General features: G+C 40.2%; 1 protein-coding gene across 3 annotated transcripts in view; it reads right to left on the bottom strand.

Moving 5' to 3' along the window:
* EPSTI1 (epithelial stromal interaction 1) overlaps nt 1-25,889 on the bottom strand; it is a 73,245-nt gene that overhangs the window by 41,618 nt on the left and 5,738 nt on the right. For all 3 annotated transcript variants that reach the window (XR_016019240.1, XM_088793013.1, XM_019749815.3), the window contains exons 2-6: nt 18,711-18,769; nt 16,839-16,922; nt 13,564-13,637; nt 12,847-12,930; nt 960-1,033 (exon numbers count right to left, since the gene is read on the bottom strand). Coding sequence is in view for 2 of the 3 variants with exons in the window: in XM_088793013.1 (XP_088649139.1) it covers nt 960-1,033; nt 12,847-12,930; nt 13,564-13,637; nt 16,839-16,922; nt 18,711-18,769 (375 nt within the window). In the remaining variant the exon portion in view is untranslated. The remainder of the gene's footprint in view (nt 1-959; nt 1,034-12,846; nt 12,931-13,563; nt 13,638-16,838; nt 16,923-18,710; nt 18,770-25,889) is intronic.

A 25,889-nucleotide genomic window follows, 5' to 3' on the forward strand; every position in this document is an offset into this window, starting at 1 on the left:
AAAACAAAAGTTATCTGATACCATTCAACAAGGACCTCTGTAGGAACTTTCATGTCAGGTCCTTATAATATTCAGGCACCTTTATGCCATTTACAGAAGATATTTTATTTAATTCTTACAACTAGCCTATAGGGGAAGATTGTCATCCCTATTTAAAAATAAAAACCGAAGTTCAAAGAGCTTTAGTAGTTTGTCCAAGGTCACATCTGTGAAATGGAGTAACGACTTTGAACCCAGATCTGCTTGGTTCTAACGCTACCACATTTGGAATTAACCTAGGGCTAGAAATATGTCTCTTTGGTTTTGTCTATTCTTCTAAGCAGTGTACAGGTAACCTAGCTACTTAGAGTTAGGACACGAGCTTATCTTTAAAGACCGTATAACAGAGTAGATTCTCTACATCATAAAGCACACAGTAGCTGCCCTACATATATTAGCTGCTGTTATTCACAAATCACACTGGAAAAAGTACCTCGGTGTAAGACGACCAGTTGGCACTTTTGCCAATAATTACTAAATGACTTCTTGTTCTTGTCTACAAAAATACCCATGTATAATGGCCGTCAGTCCATCAGATAAATCCCTAGTTAGTGTAGGTTCCGCTTGGGTTCTTCTTTTCAAACGCCTTCTTCCTATGTCAGTGTTCTGGCAGTCAACGCAATCAGAAGCAGCGTGACCCACTGAAGAATCAAGCTCTCCCAGTTATTTATAACAAGGAAGTCTTCAAATTTAACAGTATTATTTCTAATCAATTGACAACTAAAGAACGCGTTGGTGAGTGTAGATGTCTCTGACCTTAGAACCTCACTTCCATAACGACAGAGTCCAATTACATAATTAATGTAACAGTCAATAGTCCAATACCAGAGGTTTTGAAAAGTCACCATCACCTAGAATTTAAAAGCTGAATGAATAATATGCCTACGAAGGGACAACGCTCTGAAAACATAAAAACTCACAGTTGCTGATGCTCTCTAAATGCTTGTCTTCTGAGGTTTTCTTGAAGTCTTTTTTTCTCCTCGAGTTTATTGCTCTGAAATTGCAAATATCAAAATGTAATCTACTAGGGAAGCTTAAACAGAATCATGCTGTTAAAGTTACCCAAGGTCCAAAATCCTTTGGCTTAAGTGGTGTCAATGGAACCTATCAAGGCTTCCAAGATGGTGGCCCCCTTACAGCCCGGGGACACTACACTGAAAGCCAGGAGCCCCAAGTTCTCTCATGGCTCCCCTTTTACAGTTCAATTGGCACAATCAGTACTCCACATTTTGATTCCTTAGTACAAACACAGCAACATTTATATTTTAAGCAGTGTTTTCAAAATGTTCTAAGAGAAATATGAAATTTCCACAAATATGTTGAATGAAAATTATAATAAATGGTTAAATAGTTCATATGGAATTTATATATACACTCACATTCCACTAAAGCATTCAGGGAAAGATTTTTAATAAGCCAACCCAACTCCCTTCTGACTTAGAACCAGACACTTAACGCTGTGGAGAGACTGAGCAGCAAATGTCATAAAAAAGCCATCCACTTGAACAGAAAAGAGTTCTCCCATTTTTTTTAATTAGTTGTTTGGAGTGTCTAGGGACAAAAGACTTCACATTTGATGTTACTGTCACCATGGCTCTGGCATATTTTAATCCAACTTTAATAACCCAGGAATACTTGCTTTTTGTTCAATATGACAGTTGTCTTTTTTTTTTTTAACTCGCCTGTGAAAAACAAAAAAATTTCCTAGACCACAAATGTAATGGGGAGTTGAAACAAGTTCTACAACACAGGAGAGACTTGAAGTTTTAAATGAATCGAGGGAGACGTGAGCAGCTGAATTTGCTTTAATAATTTTTTTTTTTTCTCAAAAAACAAAAAACTGGATTTGACCAACAGGAAGACTAATGGAAATCATCACTTCCAAACCCTGATGTAAGTTTAGCTCCATCTTTCAAAGAAGGGAAGAAATTATTCATATTGTTCATTTCCATGGAAATTTTCATTCAGAACTATTTATTGGTCCCATTTTGAAAGATAAAGTGGATGACTTCAGTTTCAGAAAAAAACAAAGAAAATTTACTACAGTCAGCATGAATCAATCATAATATAAAGCAACTAGATTATCAATGAAACACAGTTCTGGGAAGCAAACTAACAGAGAATTATAAAACCGAGTAAATATGATCCCAATCTAGAAAGAATCCTGCCTCATGAAACCAACAGTGCTCAATTGTGATGAGCTCCCTCCATTGCAGAGGGGGAAAAAAAGGTAAAAAACAGCAAGTAAGCAAGGGAGATACTGATTAAACCAGTAGTAGGAATGCTACTTAGAAAATAGTGAGGGGGAAAAAAAATGCACAAGCAACGAGAGACCAAGACTGGGTTCCTTTAGCAAGGTCAGAAACTAAAAAAAAAAAAAAAATGATTTTAATCTTGTCACTAATAGATTATCATTGAATTCATCTCACAAAAATAACAACGAAATTCTACCCATCAAAGGTCTGTTTATCACTCAGAAGTTGATGGAGATGTATTTTGCAAAATACTGGCGTATTTAAGAAATTATATGCAACACCTAGGTACCCAAATACTTGGACCTGGTCAGACTGTTTATTTCTTTCCATTTAACAATCAGTTATGGAGTCACCCAAATATACTTACACATATATGTACAAATGCAGAACGTAGAATGCCTAAGATCATGTGATCCAGAAGAAACCATTATTCAATCACCCTTAAGTCCATTATCACTGCCTGAGTGACCTTAAATCGTTTAATATCACTGAATCTCAACAAACATTTCTCAAATGCCTATGATATTCTTGTACAATATTAGATGCTGGGAATACAGCTATGAACAGAGCAGTGCCTACTCTGGAATATTTCAGAAGCTAGCAAGGGACATAGGCAAGAAAGCAATGATGGCAGTACGTATGTTAGAAGACAGAGGTTTGCAAATAATGTAATACAAACACAGAAAAAGCACAGAAGTTGGTAGTCTGGAAATGCTCTCAACAGTGCCGCAAACATTCATTCAGAGCCTACTGAGTGGAGGACCCCATCCTGGGCACGGGAGCCAAGTAGTTGAACGATCCTCAGAATGTGCTTTCTAGACTCAGGTTCATGGATAAGCTGTGTGTTAGGCATATGCTCATTTTTACAGAGTGGGCTCACAACTTTCTTCAGATTCCCCAAGGGACTGACGATCAAAAAGGAGGATGAGAACCGTGGGTCTAATGAGAGGTAGAAATTCTAGATAGAGACCAATCATAAACAAGCAAGAGTTTTCCAGGGGGAGATGGGATGACGGGAGTAGGGCTACTGCTCACTGCCCCCGGGGGCCGAGCAGAGGGGTCTGGAAAGGCTGAAACAGAGCCAGTGTTCAGCTCACCAAGCCTTGCATCCCAGCAATGGGAGCTTCAGCACAGCAGAGGCGTCCCTTTCCTATTTCTCACAAAGGTACAATCAATCACCAATCTGAGCACCCTCAGAACCGACTGCATGGATGGAGAATCATTTCTAACTCACACAAAGGTAATAATAGGCTAGCAGTGGCCCAGGACGGGGAAAGGGCATTCCCACAGCTCACAATATTTTCAATGAACAAAGGCGCAAGAGAATATGTCAGTTCAGGGAGCCACAGGAAGCTCCTGGATCCATTGAAAGGTGTTTGTACTGAGACGGGTGGAAGGTAAGGTTGAGAAAGTACAAAGGGGCAATTATAAAGGAATGTATACGCCAAGTAAAGGAGGTTGGACTTCATTAGTGGCCATGGTGAGCCACTATGTTATTTTAAGCAGGATAGTAGGCAGCTCATTCTGAAAACATCACGGAGGATGAACCACAAATATACAAATATCAAAACCAATGAGTGATTCTCACAGTAATCCAGGCAATAAATTATGACTCCCAAATTAAAGCAGCAGGACAGAGAAGAAAGGACAAACTCTAGAAACATGCAGGGCACAGATATAACAGGAGGGGAAAAATGAAGTAATAGGAGGTATGACTATGTTGATGTGGGTTGAGTAAGAAAAGAAGCAAGAGCACAGGATGAGTCTCATGTAAGAGCATCAGAAGGAATATATGAGTTCAGATTTGAACCTATTGGGTTTGAGATATACATGCAGAACACATAGAGAGAAACATCAAGCATACAATAAAATACATTGTCCTGGAATTCAAGCATATGGCCTAGTCTGGAGATACGGATTTCAGAAATCACCAGCACAAGCAATAACTAAATCCTTAAATGTGGAAATATGGGACCTTTCAAGGATAGGGTGGCATAGGCACAGCGTTATTAGAAAAGACCAGGGATGGGACCCAATGAAACAGAGGGGTGGAATTTAAAGGGCAGAGTACTTGACTGGAAAATTATAAGGCATTGAAGAAAGAAACTGAAGAAGATACAAATAAATGGTAGCATACACTGTGCTCATGGACAGGAAGACTCAACATTGTTAAAATGTCCCTACTACCCAAGGCAATCTATAGATTCGATGCAATCCCTATCAAAATACCAACGGCATTTTTTTCACAGAACTAGAACAAATAACTCTAAAATTTATATGGAACTACAAAAGACCCCGACTAGCCAGAGAAAGAACAAAACTGAAGGTATCACGTTACCTCATATGAAATTATACTACAAGGCTATAATAATCAAAACAGCATGGTACTGGCATATCAATAGAGACATAGATCAATGGAACAGAATGGAGAACCCAGAAATAAACTCACACCTATATGGTCAATTCATCTACGACAAAGGAAGCAATGATATACAATGAGGTAAAGACAGTCCCTTCAATAAACGGTGGGGAAACTGGACAGATACATGCAAAAAATGAAACTAGACGGCTTTCTTACACCATGTACAAGAATAAACTCAAAATGGATGAAAGACTTAAATGTAAGACCTAGAACCATAGAACTCCTAGAAGTAAATACAGGAAGTAAACTCTTTGATAGCACTCTTAGTAATATATATACTTTTGGATATGTCTCCCTGAGCAAGGAAGACAAAAGAAAAAATAAACAAATGGGACTACATCGCACTAAAAAGTTCTTGCACAGCAAAAAAGCCATCAAGAAAACAAAAAGACAACCTTTGAATGGGCAAAGATATTCACCAATGATAAATCCAATAAGGGGTTAATCTCCAAAAAATATAAACAACTCATACAACTTAACACCAAAAAATTCAAAAATCCAATTAAAAAATGGGCAGAGGACCTGAATAGATCTCTCTCCAAAGGGGACATACAGATGGCTAACAGACATAAGAAGATGCTCAACATCACTAATCATCAGAGAAATGCAAATAAAAACCACAATGAGATATCACCTCACACCTGTCATGCAGGGTGTCAGGCGGGGTCTCTGGTCCCACTCCCCACATAAGAATGCAGGACATGGTGAGGCCAAAAAGGAACACCCAAGGAGCCATAGGTAGGGGAGTCATACCACTATAGTCTCACTGGAGGCTGGATTCACATGACGTGCGACCTGCTGTCTGCTTTTCTGCGAACCAACTGACTCCCCACTTGCTAGCTGCAATCCGCCTCTCTGCAATCCGCAATCCACACTCCACCGCTTGCTAACTCAGCCACCATCTTCTTGCTAGCCCCCATTTTCTGCTAGTGTAGCCATGGCAGTTATATTATTGGCCAATGGCTCACTGGTCACAGCTGACGGCCAACTAGCCACAGCTGATGGCCATCCAATCACAGTTGATGGCCATTTACTACCTGAGCCAGCACCTTTCCATGTGAGGCCAGGAGCCTGGAAACTGGACTCCTGGCTCTGTCCCCACAACACCCATCAGAATGGCTATCATTAATAAATCAACAAGCAACAAATGGTGAGGATGTGGAGAAAAGGGAACTCTCACACAATGTTGGTGGGATTGTAAATTAGTGCAGCCACTATAGAAAACAGTATGGAGGTTCCTCAAAAAATTAAAAATAGAACCGCCTTATGACCTAGCAATTCCATTTCTGAGTATTTATCCAAAGAAATCCAAAACACTAATTCAAGAAGATATGTGCATCCCTATGTTCACTGCAGCGTTATTTACAACAGCCAAGATATGGAAGCAACCTAAGTGCCCATCAATAGATGACTGGATAAGGATGAGGTGATATATATATATATATATATATATATATATATATATATATATATATATATATAATGGAATATTATTCAGCCATGAAAAAGAATGTAATCTTACTATTTGTGACAACATGGATGGATGTAGAGGGTGTTATCCTTAGTGAAATAAGTCAGACAGGGAAAGACAAATACCGTATGATTTTACTTATATGTGGAATCTAAAGGACAAAATAAATGAACAAACAAAACAGAAAACAAACTCATAGATATCACAGATACAGAGAACAAACTGATGGTTGCCAGATGAGAGGGGATTTAGAGTCTGGGTGAAAAAGGAGAAAGGTTTCGGTACAAATTGGCCGTCACAAAATAGTCAAGGGGATGTAAAGAACAGCATAGGAACAGAGTCAATAATATTGTAGTAACTATGTGTGGGGCCAGGTGGATACTCGACTTATTGAGGGACAACTTTAGAAGTTGTATAAATGTCTAACCATTATGCTATACACCTGAAACTAACAATACTGAATGTCAACTATCACTGAAAAATAAAAAAATAAATGGCAGAGTACTTGATGGTTATGATATTACAAAGAGTTTAAATAAGTTAGGAATTAAAGAGTCTCCCTTGGATTTTTCAATGAAGAGCACCACTGGTGATCTTGGCTAATCAATACCAGTGACGTACTAGTGACAGAAGGCAAACTCAACCCACCGAGAAAGACTCACAGGGTAAGGACTCACAAGAGCCAAATTCCTACGCCAGCTGAGCTCCGCATCACCTGGGGAACATTTTCTAAAACAGAGATTCTGTGGTTCAGGTGCTGAGTCAGTCCACAAACTGACGTGCGCAGCCACATATGGTAGAGAGGCTTTGAGAAGTTGATCCACGAAGCTTGGGATGGAGGAGGCAAAAGCAAACCAGAATAGAGAGAAACCTTTGTTTTTAAGATGAGAGACTTGGGTATAATTATATCCCGAGATTGCAAAAAAATCAAAAACAAGAAAGTGACGGGAGAAAAGGGGTCTTAACTAACAGAGCAGCAAGGTTCCTAAAACCAAAGGGCAGATGCGATGGTAAGCACAGGTGGCAGCATTCATCATATAACAGCAATAAGGAAAAGCTCTTTCTTATTCCTGAGACAGACAAAGGTAGAAACAGCAAAGGAAGAGTAAGGAAACAGACAAATAAAGGTACTTATGGCCTGAGGGCCTTTACTTCCTAGAAGGTGAGAGATGAGATAGGTGAAAATGAAAGAAAAGGAGGAAAACCTTGGTAATTAGAGATGGGCCTAGACTGCGAAGGAAAAATGCCAGCCATTAGGCATTGTAAAGACCCAACTGAGAAGCCCAGACATGCCGTGTGGCAAAAAAAAGCAGTGTGTGCTTTTTTTTCCTCTCCAGCAACCTGATTCATGGTGGTTTGGTGGAAATGAAAAAATTAATCTGTGTGTAAAATACGAATAATCCCCCTCTCTGCCTTCCACACAAGAGGTTGATTATTATTAGGTTGGTGCAAAAGTATTTGCGGTTCTTGCAATTATTCGCCTTCCAAACCACAATTACTTTTACACCAACCTTGTGGGGACAGAGCCAGGGGTGCAGTTTCCAGGCTCTTGGCCTCACATAGAAAGGTGCTGGCTGAGGTAGTAAATGGCCATCAACTGTGATTGCATGGCCATCAGCTGTGGCTAGTTGGCCGTCAGCTGTAACCAGTGAGCCATTGGCCACTAATATAACTGCCGTGGCTAGGCTAGCAGCAAATGGGAGCTAGCAAGGAGATGGTGGCTGAGCTAGCAAGCATGGATTGCAGTTAGCACAGCGGATTGCAGCTAGCAAGTGGTATTGGTTGGCAGAGAGAAGTGCACGGCAGGTTGCAGGTCGTGTGGCTCCTGCTTCCTGTGTCTCCAACTCAGCTGCCCGAGAGACTATAGTAGTATGACTCCCCTATTTGTGGCTCCATGGGTGTTCCTTTTTGGCCTCACCATATCCTGCGTTCTTGTGCAGGGAGCGGTACCAGAGACCCTGCAAGACACCCTGCATGACAAACCTAATACCATGTTTATCCGAAAATAAGACCTACTCAGACCATCAGCTCTAATGCATCTTTTGGAGCAAAAATTAATATAAGACCTGGTATTACATTATATATTATATATTATATTATATAAGACTGGGTCTCATATTAAAATAAGACCCGATCTTATATTAATTTTTGCTCCAAAAGACACATTAGAGCTGATGGTCTGGCTAGGTCTTATTTTCAGGGAAACACAGCAGAGTTAAGGCACTTCTTTACATGCATAATTAATTAGGTTAGGGTATCCTTATTGAGAGCTTACTAAGTGCTAGCCAGGCAATGTACTGAGGGCTTTGCACAAATTACATCCTTTAAGGCTGCTAGTTCCATTATTATATTATTATATCCATTTCACAGATAAGGAAAGTAAAGCATAGAGAATCTAACAGCTTACCCTTTTAGTACCATATCTGCATTGCAGAAATATTAACCCCATCACTACAGGATTAATTAATGGGATCCTATTGCATTTCAAAAACCAGAGGCTTAATGCCCACACAGATACATCCACAAAGAAAGGCACGATGTAGGAACCATATTTCTGGGAAATACTCGTGTTCCTTGGAAGTTTTCAGAAAGGGACATTTTTCCTAGTGTATAAAAACAATATTGAAATAATTTCCTCCATGTTGAGTTTTATCCCTAAAATTGTTCTTAAACTTTTAGCCCTGGTTATCAGTTTCCTAGAAATAAGTAACAAGTGTGATTCCTTAAAAATATGTATGTGTATGCATCTGTGCATCTAATATGCGTATCTTATTTCCTACTGGTGAGTTCCTACTTCACTTGACAGCATTAAAAAAAACGAACAATGCTTCTCAGTGTCTGCATAAAACACCGTGACCACCAGTGCTCCAAAGAACTTTATCAGCTTTATGACTTGATTGCTTATTGGAAAGAGCAAGGAAAGGCTTTGGATGCCACTCAGATCTCTAGCCGTTTCCCTGCCCTAAGTTTCGGATACTCCAAGAGGCTGGGGGAATTAGATGAAAGTATTTGTAAACTATATATACATAGCACTGTAGATCAAAGGCAGAATAAAATGAATCCAGGAGGTGGGCAAGGCCTTTGACGTGAAATTGGAAGATTTTCGTTTTTTAAGTTTGTGGGTATTATGAAAGTTTGAAAAAAGCCAAATTATTGCTTAATTCATCGATGTGATTATAAGGGGAAAGCACGGTGGAGGTTCACTCCCCCAGCACTAAATTCCGGGGAAAGGTGTGCTGTGAGGATGTATGAAAACGTGTCGACTTATGCTGTAAAATCCAGTGGCAAAGAACGTACTTGCATCTGGTATGCTGCCGTTTCACTTTTTTTTTTTTAGCAACTTTATTTCACTCTGGTGTTCTAAATATTATAGAGATATTTTCTCTGCTTTATAGATTTCAAGGAAGAGACATTAATACATCATTATAAAACCACACATGTTGTATTCGCTTCCTGTTGCTGCTGTACCAAATTACCACAAACTCGGTGGCTTAAAACACAAATGTATTAACAGTCGTAGTTCTGGAGGCCGGAAGTCCGAAATGGGTCTCCCTGTGCTACAATCCATTTGTCAGCAGGGCTGGTTTCTTCTGGAGGCTTCAAGGGAGACTCTGTTTCCTTGCCTTTTCTACCTCCTGGAGCCCTCCCCATTCCTTAGCCAATGGCTCCTTCCTTCATCTTCAAAGCCAGTGATGGCAGGCTGAACCTTCCTCCTGCTACCATCTTTTCATGCTCTCCATCTTCCAATTTAAGGACCCTTGTGATTCTGTTGGACCCATCTGAATAATGCAGGACACTTTCCCTATTTTAAGGTCATTCAATTAGCAATCTTAATTCCACCTGCAAACTTAATCCCCCCTTCCCTGGCCACGTAACATATCATATTCCTAGATTCCAGGGATTGGAACGTGGAGGGATGGGGCGAGGGCGTTATTCTGCCTACCACATGGGTTAAATCTATTTTTAAGTCAATAAGGATCAGACAGACACACAAATGGCAGATACTTCACTACATCCGTGCGCTCCTTAGCCCTCTGACTCTTGGCTTTGGAATAAGGTGGTAGAGGAGGGTGAGGGAAGACCTCCTTCCTTTAGGGCTAAGCAGTTGTGTGCTGGTAAACTTAACAACCGGCTCTGGCAGGGAGGAGCAGGGAGGACGATTTGTAGCCTTTGCTGATTTCCATGGTGAAAATACTCCCACATGGTCAGTTCCAAGCTACCGACATGAAGTCAACTAGTTAAAAAAAAATCGTCAAAATATAACAGTCCTGGACAGCAGCCATTTGCCTGGGGAGGAGGGCAGTACTTCGCAGGCCAGTGTCCCTGTGTGTGTTTGCTGTGCATTTTAAAGACTAAACGCTCCATAAGCACCGCCATTACTGCTTCTCCTGGCTGCTTTCACCATGGCAATGGGAAGTATGTCATTTCTCGATGGTTAATGTCCATTTTTCTTATATCTGACATAAGCTACTGAAAAGGCTCGCATTTAGTATGAGAAGCCTCAGATTTACGGATGACAGGAAGAGCTAGTCAGGGGGGCAGTGCAGGCCGATTAGCCAGAGAAGTCAACTCTGTGGAAAGAGCAGGGAGGCTGCTCGTTCTCTTGGAAGGTTGTTTAGATGAATGCTCCCCAAACGTTTATGTGCACAGCAGTCACCTGGGGCGCCTGTTAAAATGCACACTCTGGGTCAGGTGGTCTGCGGTGGGGCTCGAGATTCTGCAACAAGTGATGCCAATTGGCATCAAATGATGCCAGTGCCACTGGTTCAGGGGCCATAGTTTGAAGGGAAAGGAGCTACACCTCAGCTCTACCTCCCCATCTCTCCCCATCAGACAAATTTATACCAATAATCATTTCAGCTATCTTGTTAGAAAAGCCAACCCAACTAACGTTTCTATAGTTAGTGATTGCTATGCAGCCAGAGTTATGGTATCACTTGGAAAAGGAAAAAATGCTGTTTTACTCAATGTTAAAGGAAACCGTTTCAGCCACTGACATTTCTGAGTCATGTACGTTATTTGATCCATGAAGAAATGAGCTATGAATGACCCACAAGCCAGCCAATTGTGGGTATTAAATGACAACTAACAGATGACTTTTAGCTTAAGAGGTTGCAACACAATAACTCTTCAGATCTGCAAGCCTCTTAATTCAGTTCCTGGTGATGATTTAATGATTTTCTTAGTTCCACCTGCAGTGCAAACAAACTATGTTTCTATGTAAGGGGACACTTCTCTACAACCACAAGACCAAAGTATGAACCTTCCTTTGAAGAAGAAAATGCGGGGGGGGGGGGGGGGGTGCTGGGTGGAGAGTTGGATGAAAAGACAGTGGGGAATAGAGAAGTACCGTGAGAAAGACAGGTTTAAAAAAAGCTATTGTAATGAAAATGTGTTCAATAATGTGTAATAGCTGATCAATCGGAAATGGATTGCTAAATCAAATTTTGTAAACAAATCCCTCCTCTTCTTTTCTTCTACGTCCTGCATTTCAGTACAGTTAGTTACACATGGATAACTTATCTTATCTCCATCCCCACAGCCTACATCTCTACAGATGTAGCATCTCTAAATCTACAGATAGTCCTGGGCCTTGGGAGAAGAGGATGTGGGGCTTACAGACTCATTTTACAGGAATAGTTCAGAGAGGGGTGGGGCCTGCTCAAAGTCACACAGCACTGCAGGACACCTTCCTCGATAGACTTAGTCTGCTCAACAGTAGGTAGAGAGCTCCCCTGGGGAAGAAAAGACACATAGCGCTCATGCATCCCATAAGCCATCAGCTTTTGGCTTCATTAATTCTAACTGATAAAAATATCTATTGTTTGGTAACCAGGTTTAAATCTTGGCCAACACTCAATCTTTAAAGAAGAAAAAAGGAAGGAAGGAGGGAGACAGAGACAGACAGACGGGCAGACAGACAGCAGGAACAGGAATTGTGTTTTCATGACTTCTGCCTACAGCACGTGTCATACTTGGTCGTCAGTATCATGAGTCAACCCCTTGATCCTAAACCTCCAACACTTAAAACCTACGCAACTTAGGACTTTGTGGGGAATGGCAGTAGGCGGAGTGGGTGGGGAGAGTAACAGTGCGTTCTTCCTTCTTCTCTAATTGATGAGCATTTTGAGAAATTCCCCCACCCCAGTCCCAGAATGAATATCAAAACTAAAAACATCACTCGGAGGCTTAGAATAGATCATATCACTAATATGGAAATGCAAATGCATGCTTTCTCTTTTCTCAGTAAGAGAGCATGTTCTAACTCACATCACCCTGGGAAAGTCAATATTTGGATACAAATATGGTGGTGCACACTAATTGCTATTGTCACTAACTGCTTTGCCCTACAGCCAAATATACAGCAACTGCTTTGATCCCTGGCCTGGGAGGCAAGAAAGTGTGGGAACTAAGAACTGTGGCTCCGAGGCCGGTCAGCCTGGATTCGAATCTTACTTTCATTAACCGGCTGTGAGCCCTTCAGCAAGCACTCTACCCTCTGTTTCCTCATTTGAGAACTTGGGTAATAAGAATAACATATACTTTGCAGGGTTACTATGAGGCTTAAATAAGTTTGTCAAGGGACCGTGTCTAGAAGAAAGCCTGGCACGTAGGAAGCCTCAGTGAATGTCACCTAATCATCCTCTCCACCGTCTTACCTTCTCTCTCTGAATTGCCTTCATTTTTTGGATTTCAGCTTCTTCAGCCTCCTTCTTGAGTCTTACAGCTTCTTCTCTTTTTAGCTAAATTGTATGAAGATTACAGAGGACAAAAACCAGTTACTATTTTTCTGGAACACGAATTACAGTATAGTTTGTGCTGTATGTCGCCATGATTATATGTTGGCCCTTCAAGCTACTCAAATCACAGAGAACGGTCAGGTTACTTCTCCTGCCCATGAAATTTCTCTTTGTATTTCTTCCTTGGTCTCTGTCTCTCTGTCTCTCCCCCTTCCCCCTACCTTCTGGGTTGGGGAGGAGAAAGATGGGCAGATAATTTTTCATGATTATAAAACTCACTAAGCATCTTAACTTTTTTTTTTTTCCCCTTGGTAATACTTTCAACTGTTACAGGATAAACAAATCCATGTTGTTGGAACCAAAATATTCAAACATGGTCGAGTTAACTTAAACTAGAAAAAAAAAAATCCCTTAATCAGGGGTCCTGCTGCCTAATATATCACTTGAATGAGAATTCTAGATATTTATCTCTTCACTTCTCACTTCCTGATTTCTTTGATTTTGCGAGTTTCCTTTTGCAATTGGTTTAAAAGTTTTATGCTTTTGGTTAAGTTACTATATTTATTTCCCGATTACGACAAAGTGCTGGTGCTCAAATTCCTTGCCAAAATTAAACTCCAAGAGACAGATTCTGACCTTTTGCTGGTATTTAGATTGCATCAGTTGGAGTTGCTGTTTCTGCCTGACTTGAGTCTCTGATTGGCATCCACCTAAGGCAAAAAAACATCACAGAGGTGAAACATGAATGTTAAGCTGAAATGTCAGCCATCAAAAAGTAATTAATCCATGATAAGTCTACACCATGAGTTTCTTTAACATTTTCATGCCTCTAGAAATAAGGATATAACCCGTTTTATAACCAGTTTTCTTCATAAGACATTAAAGAATGGTAATTACCTAAAGGAGAAACAGAGCTGGACAGAAAGATAAGACCCTATTCCTAAAAGAACAGGACAATCCTACGTCAGTTTTTCGGTCGTGTAGGTATTCAACTTTTCATTTAGATTGAAATCATACCTGAAGGTCCATGCTAAATTATAAGAAATAGTGCCTGTCTTGGAAATTCTATTAGGTTAATGACTGACTGTTCCTTAACCTAATAAAGATAATGATCAATGCTGCTGGAATCATTCTTCCTCTATTGCCCTATCTATATTCAAGTGGCAAACCTCAAGAAACCCTCAGGACTCTTGACACTAGACAGATATGTAGTCTTTATAACTCAGTTTTCAAAAATACAATGGGAATATTCTTGTTAGTAATTGACTGTCAGTCTACATTATTTATTATTCTTTAGGTAGTCAGTAGAAAAATATGAATGTTAGATTATTTGCCTGCTCTCTTTTAAACCAAAAATAATTTGGGCCAGAAATCCATGCGGCTTGACAATCATCTAAGAATTGCTGTTCAGGGATTCCTCAGTGTTTATGCAAGCTTGGTGTGTGTATTATAAAGATCCCTTTGAAATAGTTCTCTGGTATTTTGGTCACTAAAAGTGTCAGTTCTCTGAAAGATTCACTCTCACAGAAGATACATTAAAACAATTTGCATTCACCATAGTTTGTATAATTGTACTGATAAAGGCACCATAGGGACTTCTCTTGGGTCCCAAAAGACATATAAAGTTTCTTTGGTTTCAGCCCTTCAGTCTCTGTTGTGGGGATGTGGAATGGGAAAGAAACAGGGAGGGCTACTGAAGCTTTTACCTAATGTTACAGCCCCTTTCAGTATCTCCTTCCACTATTCCAATATTTTAAGGGGTAGAGGAATAGGGGAAGAGTTGAGAATAAAAATAAATGGAGAAACTCAAAAGTCTAAGCATTTACAGGTTTTGTTCAAAGATCATCTGAAAGTTTAATACACTCTAGAATTTTCTTTTCTACCTTTTAGCCTCTTCCCACACATATTTCTTTGGATATTCTTACATATGTCAAAAATGAGACTGCTCACTTTTAACTAAGGTCACAAGACGATAAGCACCAACTGTTCCAAATTCCAAAGCAAGATCCCTAAGCAGGACCTTCAGGGGGATAACTGAACCAGTTTGGGGAACCTTAACTAGCAACAACCTTCAGCCTATAAAAGAAATTGAATAAGTCAAAGGGAGGTAGAAATCAGAGGAAAGATGTCTTTGTGTCCATTTCTCTGTGTTTGGGGAAGGAGGAAGCTTCACATCAAGATGAACAAGAGAGGTTTAATGAAAATCACTTGGCGATGTCAATCTACGTCCCCAAGAGAGGGAGGGACCTAGTGGATCCACGCCTAGAAAAGTCAGAACCTAAAGGCTCTTGTCAGTTGGCTACTCAGATGGGTCATCGAGAAGAGGTAGCTGCAAGGCAAATGGCCTGTGTTTTCAGAGTTTGTGGGAAGACAGGATGAACCAGTGTTTCCCGTATTCCCAGTCTGGAGAACGCCAACTGAAAGCTGTCTTAAAGGGACCTACCCATGTGGGCCACCTAGAGGAACCATGGAACCCTACAAAGAGAGCCTACCTACCAGAGCCAATGCTGAAGCCAAGCATGCCAGCAGGAAAGTCTATCACCAGGGAAATCAGGTGAAAGAGGAATGGCAGGCAAGGAGGCATGTGAGAACTCCAAGAGCCCCAGCGGGGAGAATGCCCAGTAAGCATATACCTAGATTTGAAGAAACCGGAATCGGGGCACTACAGACCCTACCTCTCCTATCTCCCCTTCTCCCTTTGACCCTGGGGTTGGGGGTCAGAATCTGGGAACAGAGGAGTCAATCGAGAAGAATTCAGCTATGCCCTGTTTCCATCGCTAGCTTTCTTCCCAAATAAACCTGGGCTAGAGTAGGGAAGATCTTTTAATCTCCCTTAGTAATAGTTTTGACCAGAAGCTAGGACTGAACAGTAATTGCTGAAATGACACTGTCTGATGCCTAAAATTGGCTGAACAACTTTCTTATTTGAAAAGACCAAACAGAACTAATTTCTTGGGAAAAACTAGTCCCACAGAGCTGGTTTGGGGGGGGGGGCAGTTAGGACAGAAAAAGCTGTTTCCTGGTTGTACCCCTCTGATCTGGTTTATTGAGTATAAAAGTGACACCTGAGAGAATCCCCTTTCATAAAATACAGGGAGGTGACGGCGACAATACTATTACTTTCACTCATGAATGATTTCCAAATTAGCTTATTTTCACCTACAGGCTGGAAATCTCTCTCTCTAAAATTATTGTGACAGTAAGCGAGTCCTGATACTAGACGTGTTTGTATTAACTAACATATTTGTATTAAATCCATGGAAACTGTGTACCCAGCCCTTCAAGTCCTTAGCTGCTGTTAAGAGAAGGGAACAAAGGACTGAATGATTCTCATTAGGTGGCCTCCCTGTTGAATGATTCAAACACCAGGCAAAGGCAGCCCAGACAATTCATCACACAGGCAGCACGTACTCCAGTGACCCAAAGGTCTATCTGTAGGATGAAAACACAGGTGACGTTTTTCTTTATACCCACCCCTGGGTCCCCAGCTCACTCCCATCTTAGTTTTGAAATCAACTCTCCATTTATTTTTCCCCCATTAGTATTTAAGCACCGTGATTCATATGCTTGTGACAGCTTTTACTCCCATCCTGACTAGTGCTATGACAGAGCATATGCAGCGCCCCAGGTAAGCTTTCTTCACAGTTGATCATCTAAGGGACGTTAAATTGTTTGGCAATTAAGCCATCACTTTATTCCTGTATAACTGTGGCATCATATGTTTGCTACTTGCAGAAAATCAGAAACAAAAATATACTGGAGTAGTTAAGCGTTTACAACTTTAAATGCATAGCAGCCCAGTGACCCAACAATGTATAAGCTACATGCAAAGACAGACCGAGGCGTGGTGCTGACGGGACCCATGGGTGGCCTCGTCTTCCCCTGTTCAGAGAGCCAGCTGGCCTGCTTACCTAGCGGCGTGGGTACCAGGTGCACCGGCTTCGCTCTCTGCTGCTCCTTCCATTTCTTCAGGTTCTCCAGCTCTTCCTCAGCAACTGAGCCATGTGGGAAATACGAAATCATCAATTATTAGAACGTAGAAAGGAAAAGGGTCCCTTTAAAGCATAAGAAACAACCGTCAGAGGGCACTTAACTACATGTGGGCACGAGAGACCCCGGAAAGGAAGACACCATTCAGCCCTAACCCCCCCCGAGTCACCCTAGGCTCACCCCGTGACACTTTTTCTCCAAGAGTCTGCACAGGAGGTTCAAATCTGGAAAACAACCTGAACTCCTACGAAAATAAAGGCGTGTAGTTTTTCTTCCCATTCTGGCATTCTTAAAACCCTCTATCAAATTAATTTTAAGAGTTTGCTATAGGGAATATTTACACAACTGGAATACTCGTGTCAAGAAGAACTTTCTGCACATAGGTAAATACATATCCCCAGATAATTCTGATGCCCATAGTCTTTATTTCAAATGTTCCCCCAAGCTTACTGAAACTATAGGGAGTGATGTTTCTGCACTGCCGGCGGGCAACCTGCTCTGGTTCCTGGCACTCGGGACAGCGGTGCTCAGTCCCCAAGCATACACTCTGAGTGACAGCAGGGGGCGCCAGAGATACTAGATTTGTACTTCCATGAGACCTGTTTGTTCCAAATGTCCATTTATATTTTTTCATTATTAGAGAAAAACAAAAACTTTCTGAAACACCTCTAAAAATGCAGATCACATTGAGGCTTAAGTATTTAAACCAAAAGCGTGTGAGATGCCAAAACATTTTTGGTATTCTGTTGGTCAACCGCTGGCAGTGCCCACTCTGCCTATTTATCACAGTCTGCACTGACCCAGTTTTACCACCAGGGGGCACCTGTCTGGTGGAGACCCTTTACAGAGTTGCTTTCCTTGTGCCCTTAGTCCATCATTAGTCACGAAATTAATTTTCCCACCAAATTCTAATAAAGGGGAGCACAGAACCTCAGTTGATTTGAACAAGCCTCATAACTTCTTTGTGAACTAAATCTTTAGTTCCCCTTGCAATTCTAACGTACATAATGCCGTAACTTGAAACGACAGCATTTATTTTACCGTAATATTTCAATTAGACATGTTGTACACCCACTTGCTATAAGGAACACAAAAATGAGCACAGTGTGGGAGAAGTATAGCATGTCCTCCGATAATGGGTCATCATAACGTTGATGGGATACGACAGGGACTTAGTTCTGATTTATATCAATCAGCCTATGGTAAAATTGGTTTCATTATACGTTGCCTCACTTAAAGTCGCAGAACCTATCAACAATGTTAAGTGTGTTTACCTACTGTACACAAATGAAAATAGCTGAGTGTAGCCTCTGATAGTTATAAAATTATGGGAGCACAGAGGTTTAAAAAAATAATTCCATTCAGAAGGGATGGGGCATATTTAGAAAGAATGGGGCATATTCAAGTACATAATTATTTCAAGTATATAACTTGTCTATTCCAAAGTATTCATAGTCCGGTAAAAATATCTGCAGTCAGCCCGACTTTACAAGAATGAGGTGGGTCTATTGGCAATAGGCGTGAATTTGTCTGAGCCCAACAGAAATCTGAGGTGTACAATAGTGCTATGAGCTCTGCTATGAACATAGAGAAACAAATTTGGAAGTATTAACAATAGAATCGTTTTAAAAGTTATAATTAAAACTGCTAAAGTTAAATAAAGAAAAACACTTAATGAGACCTGGTAAGTATATCCAAATCAGAAAATAAAATACTTCAAACCAAAGAAAACCAATTGTACTCTATAAGAAAATGACAAGTTTTCTGAATATTAGATGAATAAATATACGTACTCCTTTGTATCTGATCTCTTCGGTCTTTATTTGGTGCTATCAAGGTGTAAGCGCCTCTGCTAGAATGAGAGGAAAAAAATTGCTTATTATCATGAGAAATTACTAATGCCTACAAAGCACCTCAAAGAGGTGGTATATGACTTAGACCAGTTGGGTGTCTACTAATAGGCTGTATTTACTATCATCACCATCAAATATGTACTATGGATGATCGCCTTAAGACCCAGGACTGTTCTCCAGACGCTTACAGTCTCATTGTCAAAATAAAACAAATGCACATGGCCAAATACAGAACATAAAGCAATTGATGAAGAGTGACAAGTGACCCTTTCAGTTAGCTCTTGGTAAACTGTCTCTGCAGGGGCCCCATGGGCAAGTCCCTTTGAAATGGCTTTAGGCTGGCATTCTCTTCCATGTGATCCTCATAGGGAATGCAAGAAACACTCATGCATTGTTTGTTCCCACAATCTGGGAATCCGAGCCATTTGCAATGTAGCCGTCTCCTTGATGACCCATCTGAGGGGCCAACTGGCCACAGTCTTGTGCTTTGGGGCTTTGACTCTTCCAGGAATGGACCCACTGGGTCTCTCATTCTCCTTGCGACACTGGTATCAGGGAAGACTTCGTTTACGCAAAAGTATTCAACTCAGAGATATCCAGAAGCTTTTAAAACATTGTGGGCAGAAAATATTTTAAGAGCAGAAACTGAACTTAATTGATCTGTGCCTACCCACTGCCTGGCACAAAGTCGCGGCTTGATGAACATGAGCTGACTTGAAATGAAACGATGTCGAGACCCAGGCTGTGAGTCTGTGCCATGTGTCTCTTCTTTGAGACGATCCATGTGGTCCCACAACAGCATAAATAGTTCCCAGAGCAAAAATACAACACAGCAGCAGACTGCAGCATATGTGTGGTTGCAGTGTTGGGGGAATGCTGTGGATAAACACATCAGCTTATAAATGTAGGTTTTTCTATACTCTTAGAAGTCTCTCTCTTCAACACAGAATGTACAATTTCAAAGGACAAATTAGCAAAGATTGAACAGTAGAGGCCAAAAGTGCTGATGAACAGAAGCCATTTCTTCCTTATCGCTTTATGTTCCCAGCAGCGAAACTTCAGCCAGCCTCAAACTGGGCTTTAATTTTAAACTTGTAAATGGGAGGTGTGCAACCACCTTTGCATACAAATGGGGTTGCTGGATGCCCAATTACCTAATGTATATTAGCAGACGTTGCATGTGTAGCCCAGCATACATACAACGTTATGAATACAAAATTAGGAGGCCGCTGCTGGAAATTAATCCCTTGTCCATTGCATATCCTTTGTTCACCCTAAGAAAGATTTTTCACTAAATTGCCAGCACTTTATAGGAGCTGGAGAGCTGCGATTCTGTAGGTAGTACCCTGCAAACCCGAATATGATGCAATAGTGAGCCATTCTGCAGAGCCTTAAAGATGAAACATGACATACTGGATTTAAATGCCAACCATGAAATGACTGCACAATCCTCCGTGTCCACTAGGACTGTGGTATGGGGCTTCTCACCAGACCAGGGATGTGACTACACTACAGATCAGTCGTTCTTCAACTTTAGTGTGTAGCAGAACCACCTGGAGGGTTTGTAAGAGCCGCTTCTCAGGTAGTAGGTCAGGGGTGGGGTCTGATAACGTGCATTTGTAACAGTCCCAGGTAATGCTGATATGCTTGATCTGGGGACCCCACTTCAAGAACCACTGAGGTAGATCAAGGTGTTTAGTCAAACATCTGGACTAAAGGAAGCTTAGGGATTAATAAACCACTGACAAAGACACAGGGGTTAAGTCCTGTGCCCAAGCTCATGAGATTGATTAAGCAATAGTGCTGAGACACAAACCCAGGACTTCTGACTTGGACCAGCTGGGCGTCTGCAGCTAAATTTTCAGCTCCACGTAGAAAGCGTAAAATATGAAGGAAGTGGCCACAGATCCAAGATGGAGGAGAGTCAGAGACTCCACCGGGATAGAAAACTTCAGAGAAGAATAGCAACTTGAAGCTTAAAAGACAGGATCTGAAAATGGCAGAGTGTTTGTTTGCTAGGACGTTGCTGAGATGAGTTTCCTAGAGAATTTTCTATGGGTCTGTCTCTCTTATGAAACTTTTGGAAAAGGTTTGGAAAGTAAAATTGATCTGTTGGTAAAAGATTTTATTCTACGATATCCAATCTGATTAATTTCAAAGTCCGATAACATCATACTAGAATCTTTAGTCCTAGGAATCAATCTACGGCCAATGTGTGTGGGCTGCTGAGACCCAGACACAGTACAGGGCCGTGAACAAAGGGGAAGAATTGCCTAGCTCTGAAATCAGAGGTTTTTAATTGAAACCATTTAAACATAATCCCAGACTCAAGGACAGTGGTCCCAGTAATAAATATTTTATGCTAGAGACTTTCTTAGCCACCTTCTTAGCAATATTTTATTGGCTGAAAATGCCAAATCTGACACATAATATTCAGAAGAAAGCAATGCTAAGTAATTGAGTTTCTATTCCTCTTCCTTGCTATAGGGAGAAGAGCTTAAGTCTAAATAAGGAACTGCTTTTTATTTTTTATTATCATAACGCAGAGCATAAGTCCTTGGTAAGTACAGATATTTGTCCCTTCTCTCTTAGCTTTTCCTTGACATGAATAACAAAGATAACTTATTCATGTTTTCAGCCAATTAGTTTCCACCCACAGCAGGGGCCTCTGCTCTTTTCACCTCCATGCCATCCTTTCCAACAGCCTGACTCTCAAGGCTGCTGACCTACAAAAGCCCAACCTGCCTTTTAGGATTTAGTATTCTGGTCATTTCCTGATTAAGCAACACGCCAGCTACTGAAATAAATGTCTATCTTTGAAAATGAGTTTCCTTAATTACCTCATTGAAATTTAATGAAATATCTCAATTTGTAAGATTGTTTTCACTTTCCAACAGCACATACCAGCGAGATACTAAAGGAGAACGTATGAAAGAATAGCACGAGACAAAGAGAAACATGTTTTCCTGCTCCATAAAAAAAATAAATACAACATATTCAAGAAATGTTTTCCTTGTGAGCTCTCTCCTGAGCCACACAACTACTTGTCTTGCATACATTTGTGCACAGTTTTTATAAGGTCTCATCAATAAGCACTCTAGAAAAAAATGTTACGTTGAAGTTATGAAAAATAGCTTGGCTGGCTGAAAGGATTACACAGATATATCCCCTGGTGTCTACAAAAACTGCAGCAGATGTAATTTAAATTTCTAATTAAGAACAACACTGGTTTGACTGAATAAAGAAAAACACAGTCAAGAACCAAAATTCAGAAAGGGGTAGATTGTGTTTGTACTAACATAATTTCAAGCAGAATAGGAGACACATAACATCTACTGTCCTATAAAAAAAAATGGTTTGAGGTTTTCATAGTTCAAGAAAATCTTATCCTTGAGTGAAATTGAAAAAAAGGATTTTTGGCTAATCAAAAACACTGGATAGAGATTCATTTTCCAGATACGACTTTCTACATTGGTTTTTACTATATGATCTTTCATGAAGAAATCTGAAACTTACCATTTTTAGCCAACATAAGTCAAAACTTTTGAGGCATTCAGGTTTCCAAGAGTTCTTTTCCAAACAGACCATATTTCCAAGAAAAATATAAAATGACAAGATCGTGCTGAGTAAATCATCCTTGACCCCTAAGCCTGCTGCACCAGCCTTGACCTAGCGCTGCAATCTCCAGTGTGGAAGGGCTCATGAATTCTCTTTGGTTTCAGAACATGTAGAGCCCAAAACAGTGTCTGCACACCCAGGAGGCCGATGGGAAGCTGGCTAGTTTTATAACTTATGGCTTCTGTTAGAGGGCTGAGTAGATACCCAAGGGAAAAGATAAACAAGAGATCTTCAGGTCATCAGAGCCTTTGTTCATAGGAAGCCTTAATGGACATGAGAAAGAAGTACACACTCATCCATACCAGGACCTCCACGCAGGGCTATGGCTTACTGAGACATGGTATCTTGATGCAAATTAGAAAAAAAAAGTGGCTCTTCTTTCAGGTGGAGGTAACTCCACAGTAGGACACACGGTTTGGTATACATAGTTGAAACTTGAATGGCATGGGTTGGGACTGGGTCCACTTATATACAGATTGTTTTTGTTTTTTTTCAATAAATACAGTCAGCCGTTTGCATACGAGGATTCAACCAACCTCAACCAACTGTGGATCAAAATAGTATTTTTGCATTCCCAAGCATGGATTCCCACCTTGAATTGAAAATACTGTTTCGATCCGTGATTGGTTGAATCTGCGGATGCAAAAAGCCAACTGTAGAGTCAAGAGTTATATGTGGACATAGAACCTAGGCCTGACTCACTAGCACATGTCATTTTTCATGCAGTGACTGAACCCTTTGCTGCATCTCCTTCCACACTATGTGTAATTTAGTTTATCAGATTGTCTTTTTACATTCCTGGTTCTTCCCTCGAACATCTAGATCCTGATTCCTGATTCTTTTCTGTGTTCTGTGCACAAGAGTAACAAGAACCATGACATGAAACAAAATGATATTGATAAATAACATCTCATTAAAGATCACTAAATAGTTTTCCCCTATAAAAGAAAGCAAGCAAGGTTCTGACCCCAGACTTTTTTCCTTAAAGTATGTGTTGGAGTGTAATATTACTAGAGTAAACTGCACAAATCTTAAGTCTATAGTTCCATGACAAGATTTCTTTTAACTGCTCCAGATTCCAGAATAAAGAAAAAAAGAGAGAGGCACAATGAACTTTAGGATATTATCTAAATTACTTTCCCTAAACTTTTTATCTTAAATTTTAAGCCTACGAGCAAAATTAAAATATTATGTAGAATGAAAATCCATATACTATTGACCTATAGTTGCTAATTGCTACTTTATGCCAAATTCACTTTTTCTCTCTTATTTTTTCTGAAGCATATGAAAGTAAGCTGCAGAGTCGTGACACATCATCTGTAAATACTTCCGCATGTATCGCCTAGGAACAAAAACATTCCCCTACTTAGACATAATAACATTGTCACACCCACAAAATTTAATATTCATATAATATTGTCTAATATTCAGTCTATATTCAAATTTCTAACGTTCCAATTTTTTTATATTCTTCCCTCCCCCCACCTCATCCTGGAGCCAATCAAGGATTACATCCTCCTGTAGTTTGACATGTCTCTTTAGAATCTAAACAGTGTCCCTGACTTTCTTCCTGCCTCTATGAGTGACATTTTTGAAGAGTCCAGGTGTGATGATTAATTTTTATGTGTCAACTTGATGGGGCCATGAGATGCCCAGATATCAGGTTAAGCATTACTGCTGGATGTGTTCATGCGGGTGTTTCTGGAACACACTAGCAACTGAATCGATAAACTCAGTAATCGATAAACTCCCAAGGTGGGTGAGCATCATCCAATCCCCTGAGGACATTCATGAATAGAACAAACAGGCAGAGGAAGGCTGAAACCACTCTGCCTACTGTTGAGCTGAGACCGAGGTCTTTACTTGCCCTCCATGCTCCAGGTTCTCAGGCCTTCAGACTTGGAGTAGGTTCTACACTGGGGGTTCTGTGGCTTTCAGGCCTTGAACTACCCCAGCGGCCTTCCTGGGTCTCCAGCTCCCAGACAGCAGATTGTGGGACTTCTCCGCCTCCATAGTCATGTGAGCCAATTCCTTATACTAAGTCTTTTCATACCGTGTTTCTGTGAAAATAAGACCCAGCCAGACAATCAGCTCTAATGCGTCTTTCAGTGCACAAATTAATATAAGACCTGGTCTTACTTTACTATAATGTAAGACTAGGTCTATCATATCATATCATATCATATCATATCATATCATATCATATCATATCATAAATATAATATAATATCATATTATAATATAATGTATTATATTATAATACCGGGTCTTATATTAATTTTTGCTCCAAAAGATGCATTAGAGCTGATGGTCCGGCAAGGTCTTATTTTCGGGGAAACACGGTATATGTACTATTGGTTTCATTTCTCTGAAGAACCCTGACTATTACACCAGGTAAATCAACTTAGGAAATTTTTAGAATGCCTCACAATCTGAATTTGAGGAAATGATGATTTACCTCATGACTGGTTATTCAGGTAAACATTTTTTTGGAAAGAGTATATCATCAAAGGTGTTATCAAACACTAAGTGGTTAGAACAAGAGTTGTTTCCTTGTACAACTACTAGACAATAAACCAATGTGAAAACCAGTATCTGCCTGTATGGTAAAGAGCAATTACATATTAAAATAATGATTAGAAAGAGTACTTATCTTCTTCTACCCGTTGCCTTCTACTGGCAGTGGAAATCAAAGGGCACAATGACCTTGAGACTCTCTACTTGGCATAAAGAGCCAAAGAGCATAATCTACACATTAAAGATAAAAATGTCTTTGAATCAAACTCTTCGAAGTGTTTATTTCTAAGGATGGGAATTATAGGACTTTGAAGTGTTTATAATAAGCAGATACAGCTTTACTTTCACAGTCAAGGAAAAATATTCCAAAGATTTTTTAAATGAGGAAATATTTAAAGATTTAGGGGCTGAGATTTTCTTACAAGGTTAGGTAGCCCAGCATTTCTGCTCTCTCATTCCATACTAAAACAATCACCGTACGACACTAGCTCTTCAGGTTTAATGATAGTAAATGTCTTCCGTTTTTCTACAGGGCTTTAATGGATTGTCTTTTAAGTGTTCATATTTGGGGGGGGGGGGAAATTATAAACATTACAGAACAAAGGAGCCATCATCGGTTGATTCTCTGATATAGAATAGACCCTTCAAATGCAGTCTTCTCCCTTTGATGATTTCTTTTTTCCTGTTAAGCTTTTGTTTCAGATTCAAATACATCCTGAATAGATGCAATTAACCTTAAGAATATGTATAACCTTACAGCACTCTACTGACTTTGTAGTAAGGAACCTTAATGCCTAATTGAACTAAGTTTCTTTTTTCTTTTTTTTTTCTCATTTCTGCAATGCGTCTACTGGTTATTATAGGTATTATGTGTTTTCAAGCTTTCATCGTACTGTTGATTTATTGTTTCACTATTTCAGCTGTCAAAGGCTTTTTGAGAAATGCCTGCTCATTTTTGATGATATTGTATTTGAACAAAAATGA

Source organism: Rhinolophus sinicus, chromosome 16 (genome assembly GCF_057876585.1).
Source record: "Rhinolophus sinicus isolate RSI-liver-muscle chromosome 16, RSI-T2T, whole genome shotgun sequence".
Classification (NCBI taxonomy): Eukaryota; Metazoa; Chordata; class Mammalia; order Chiroptera; family Rhinolophidae; genus Rhinolophus; species Rhinolophus sinicus.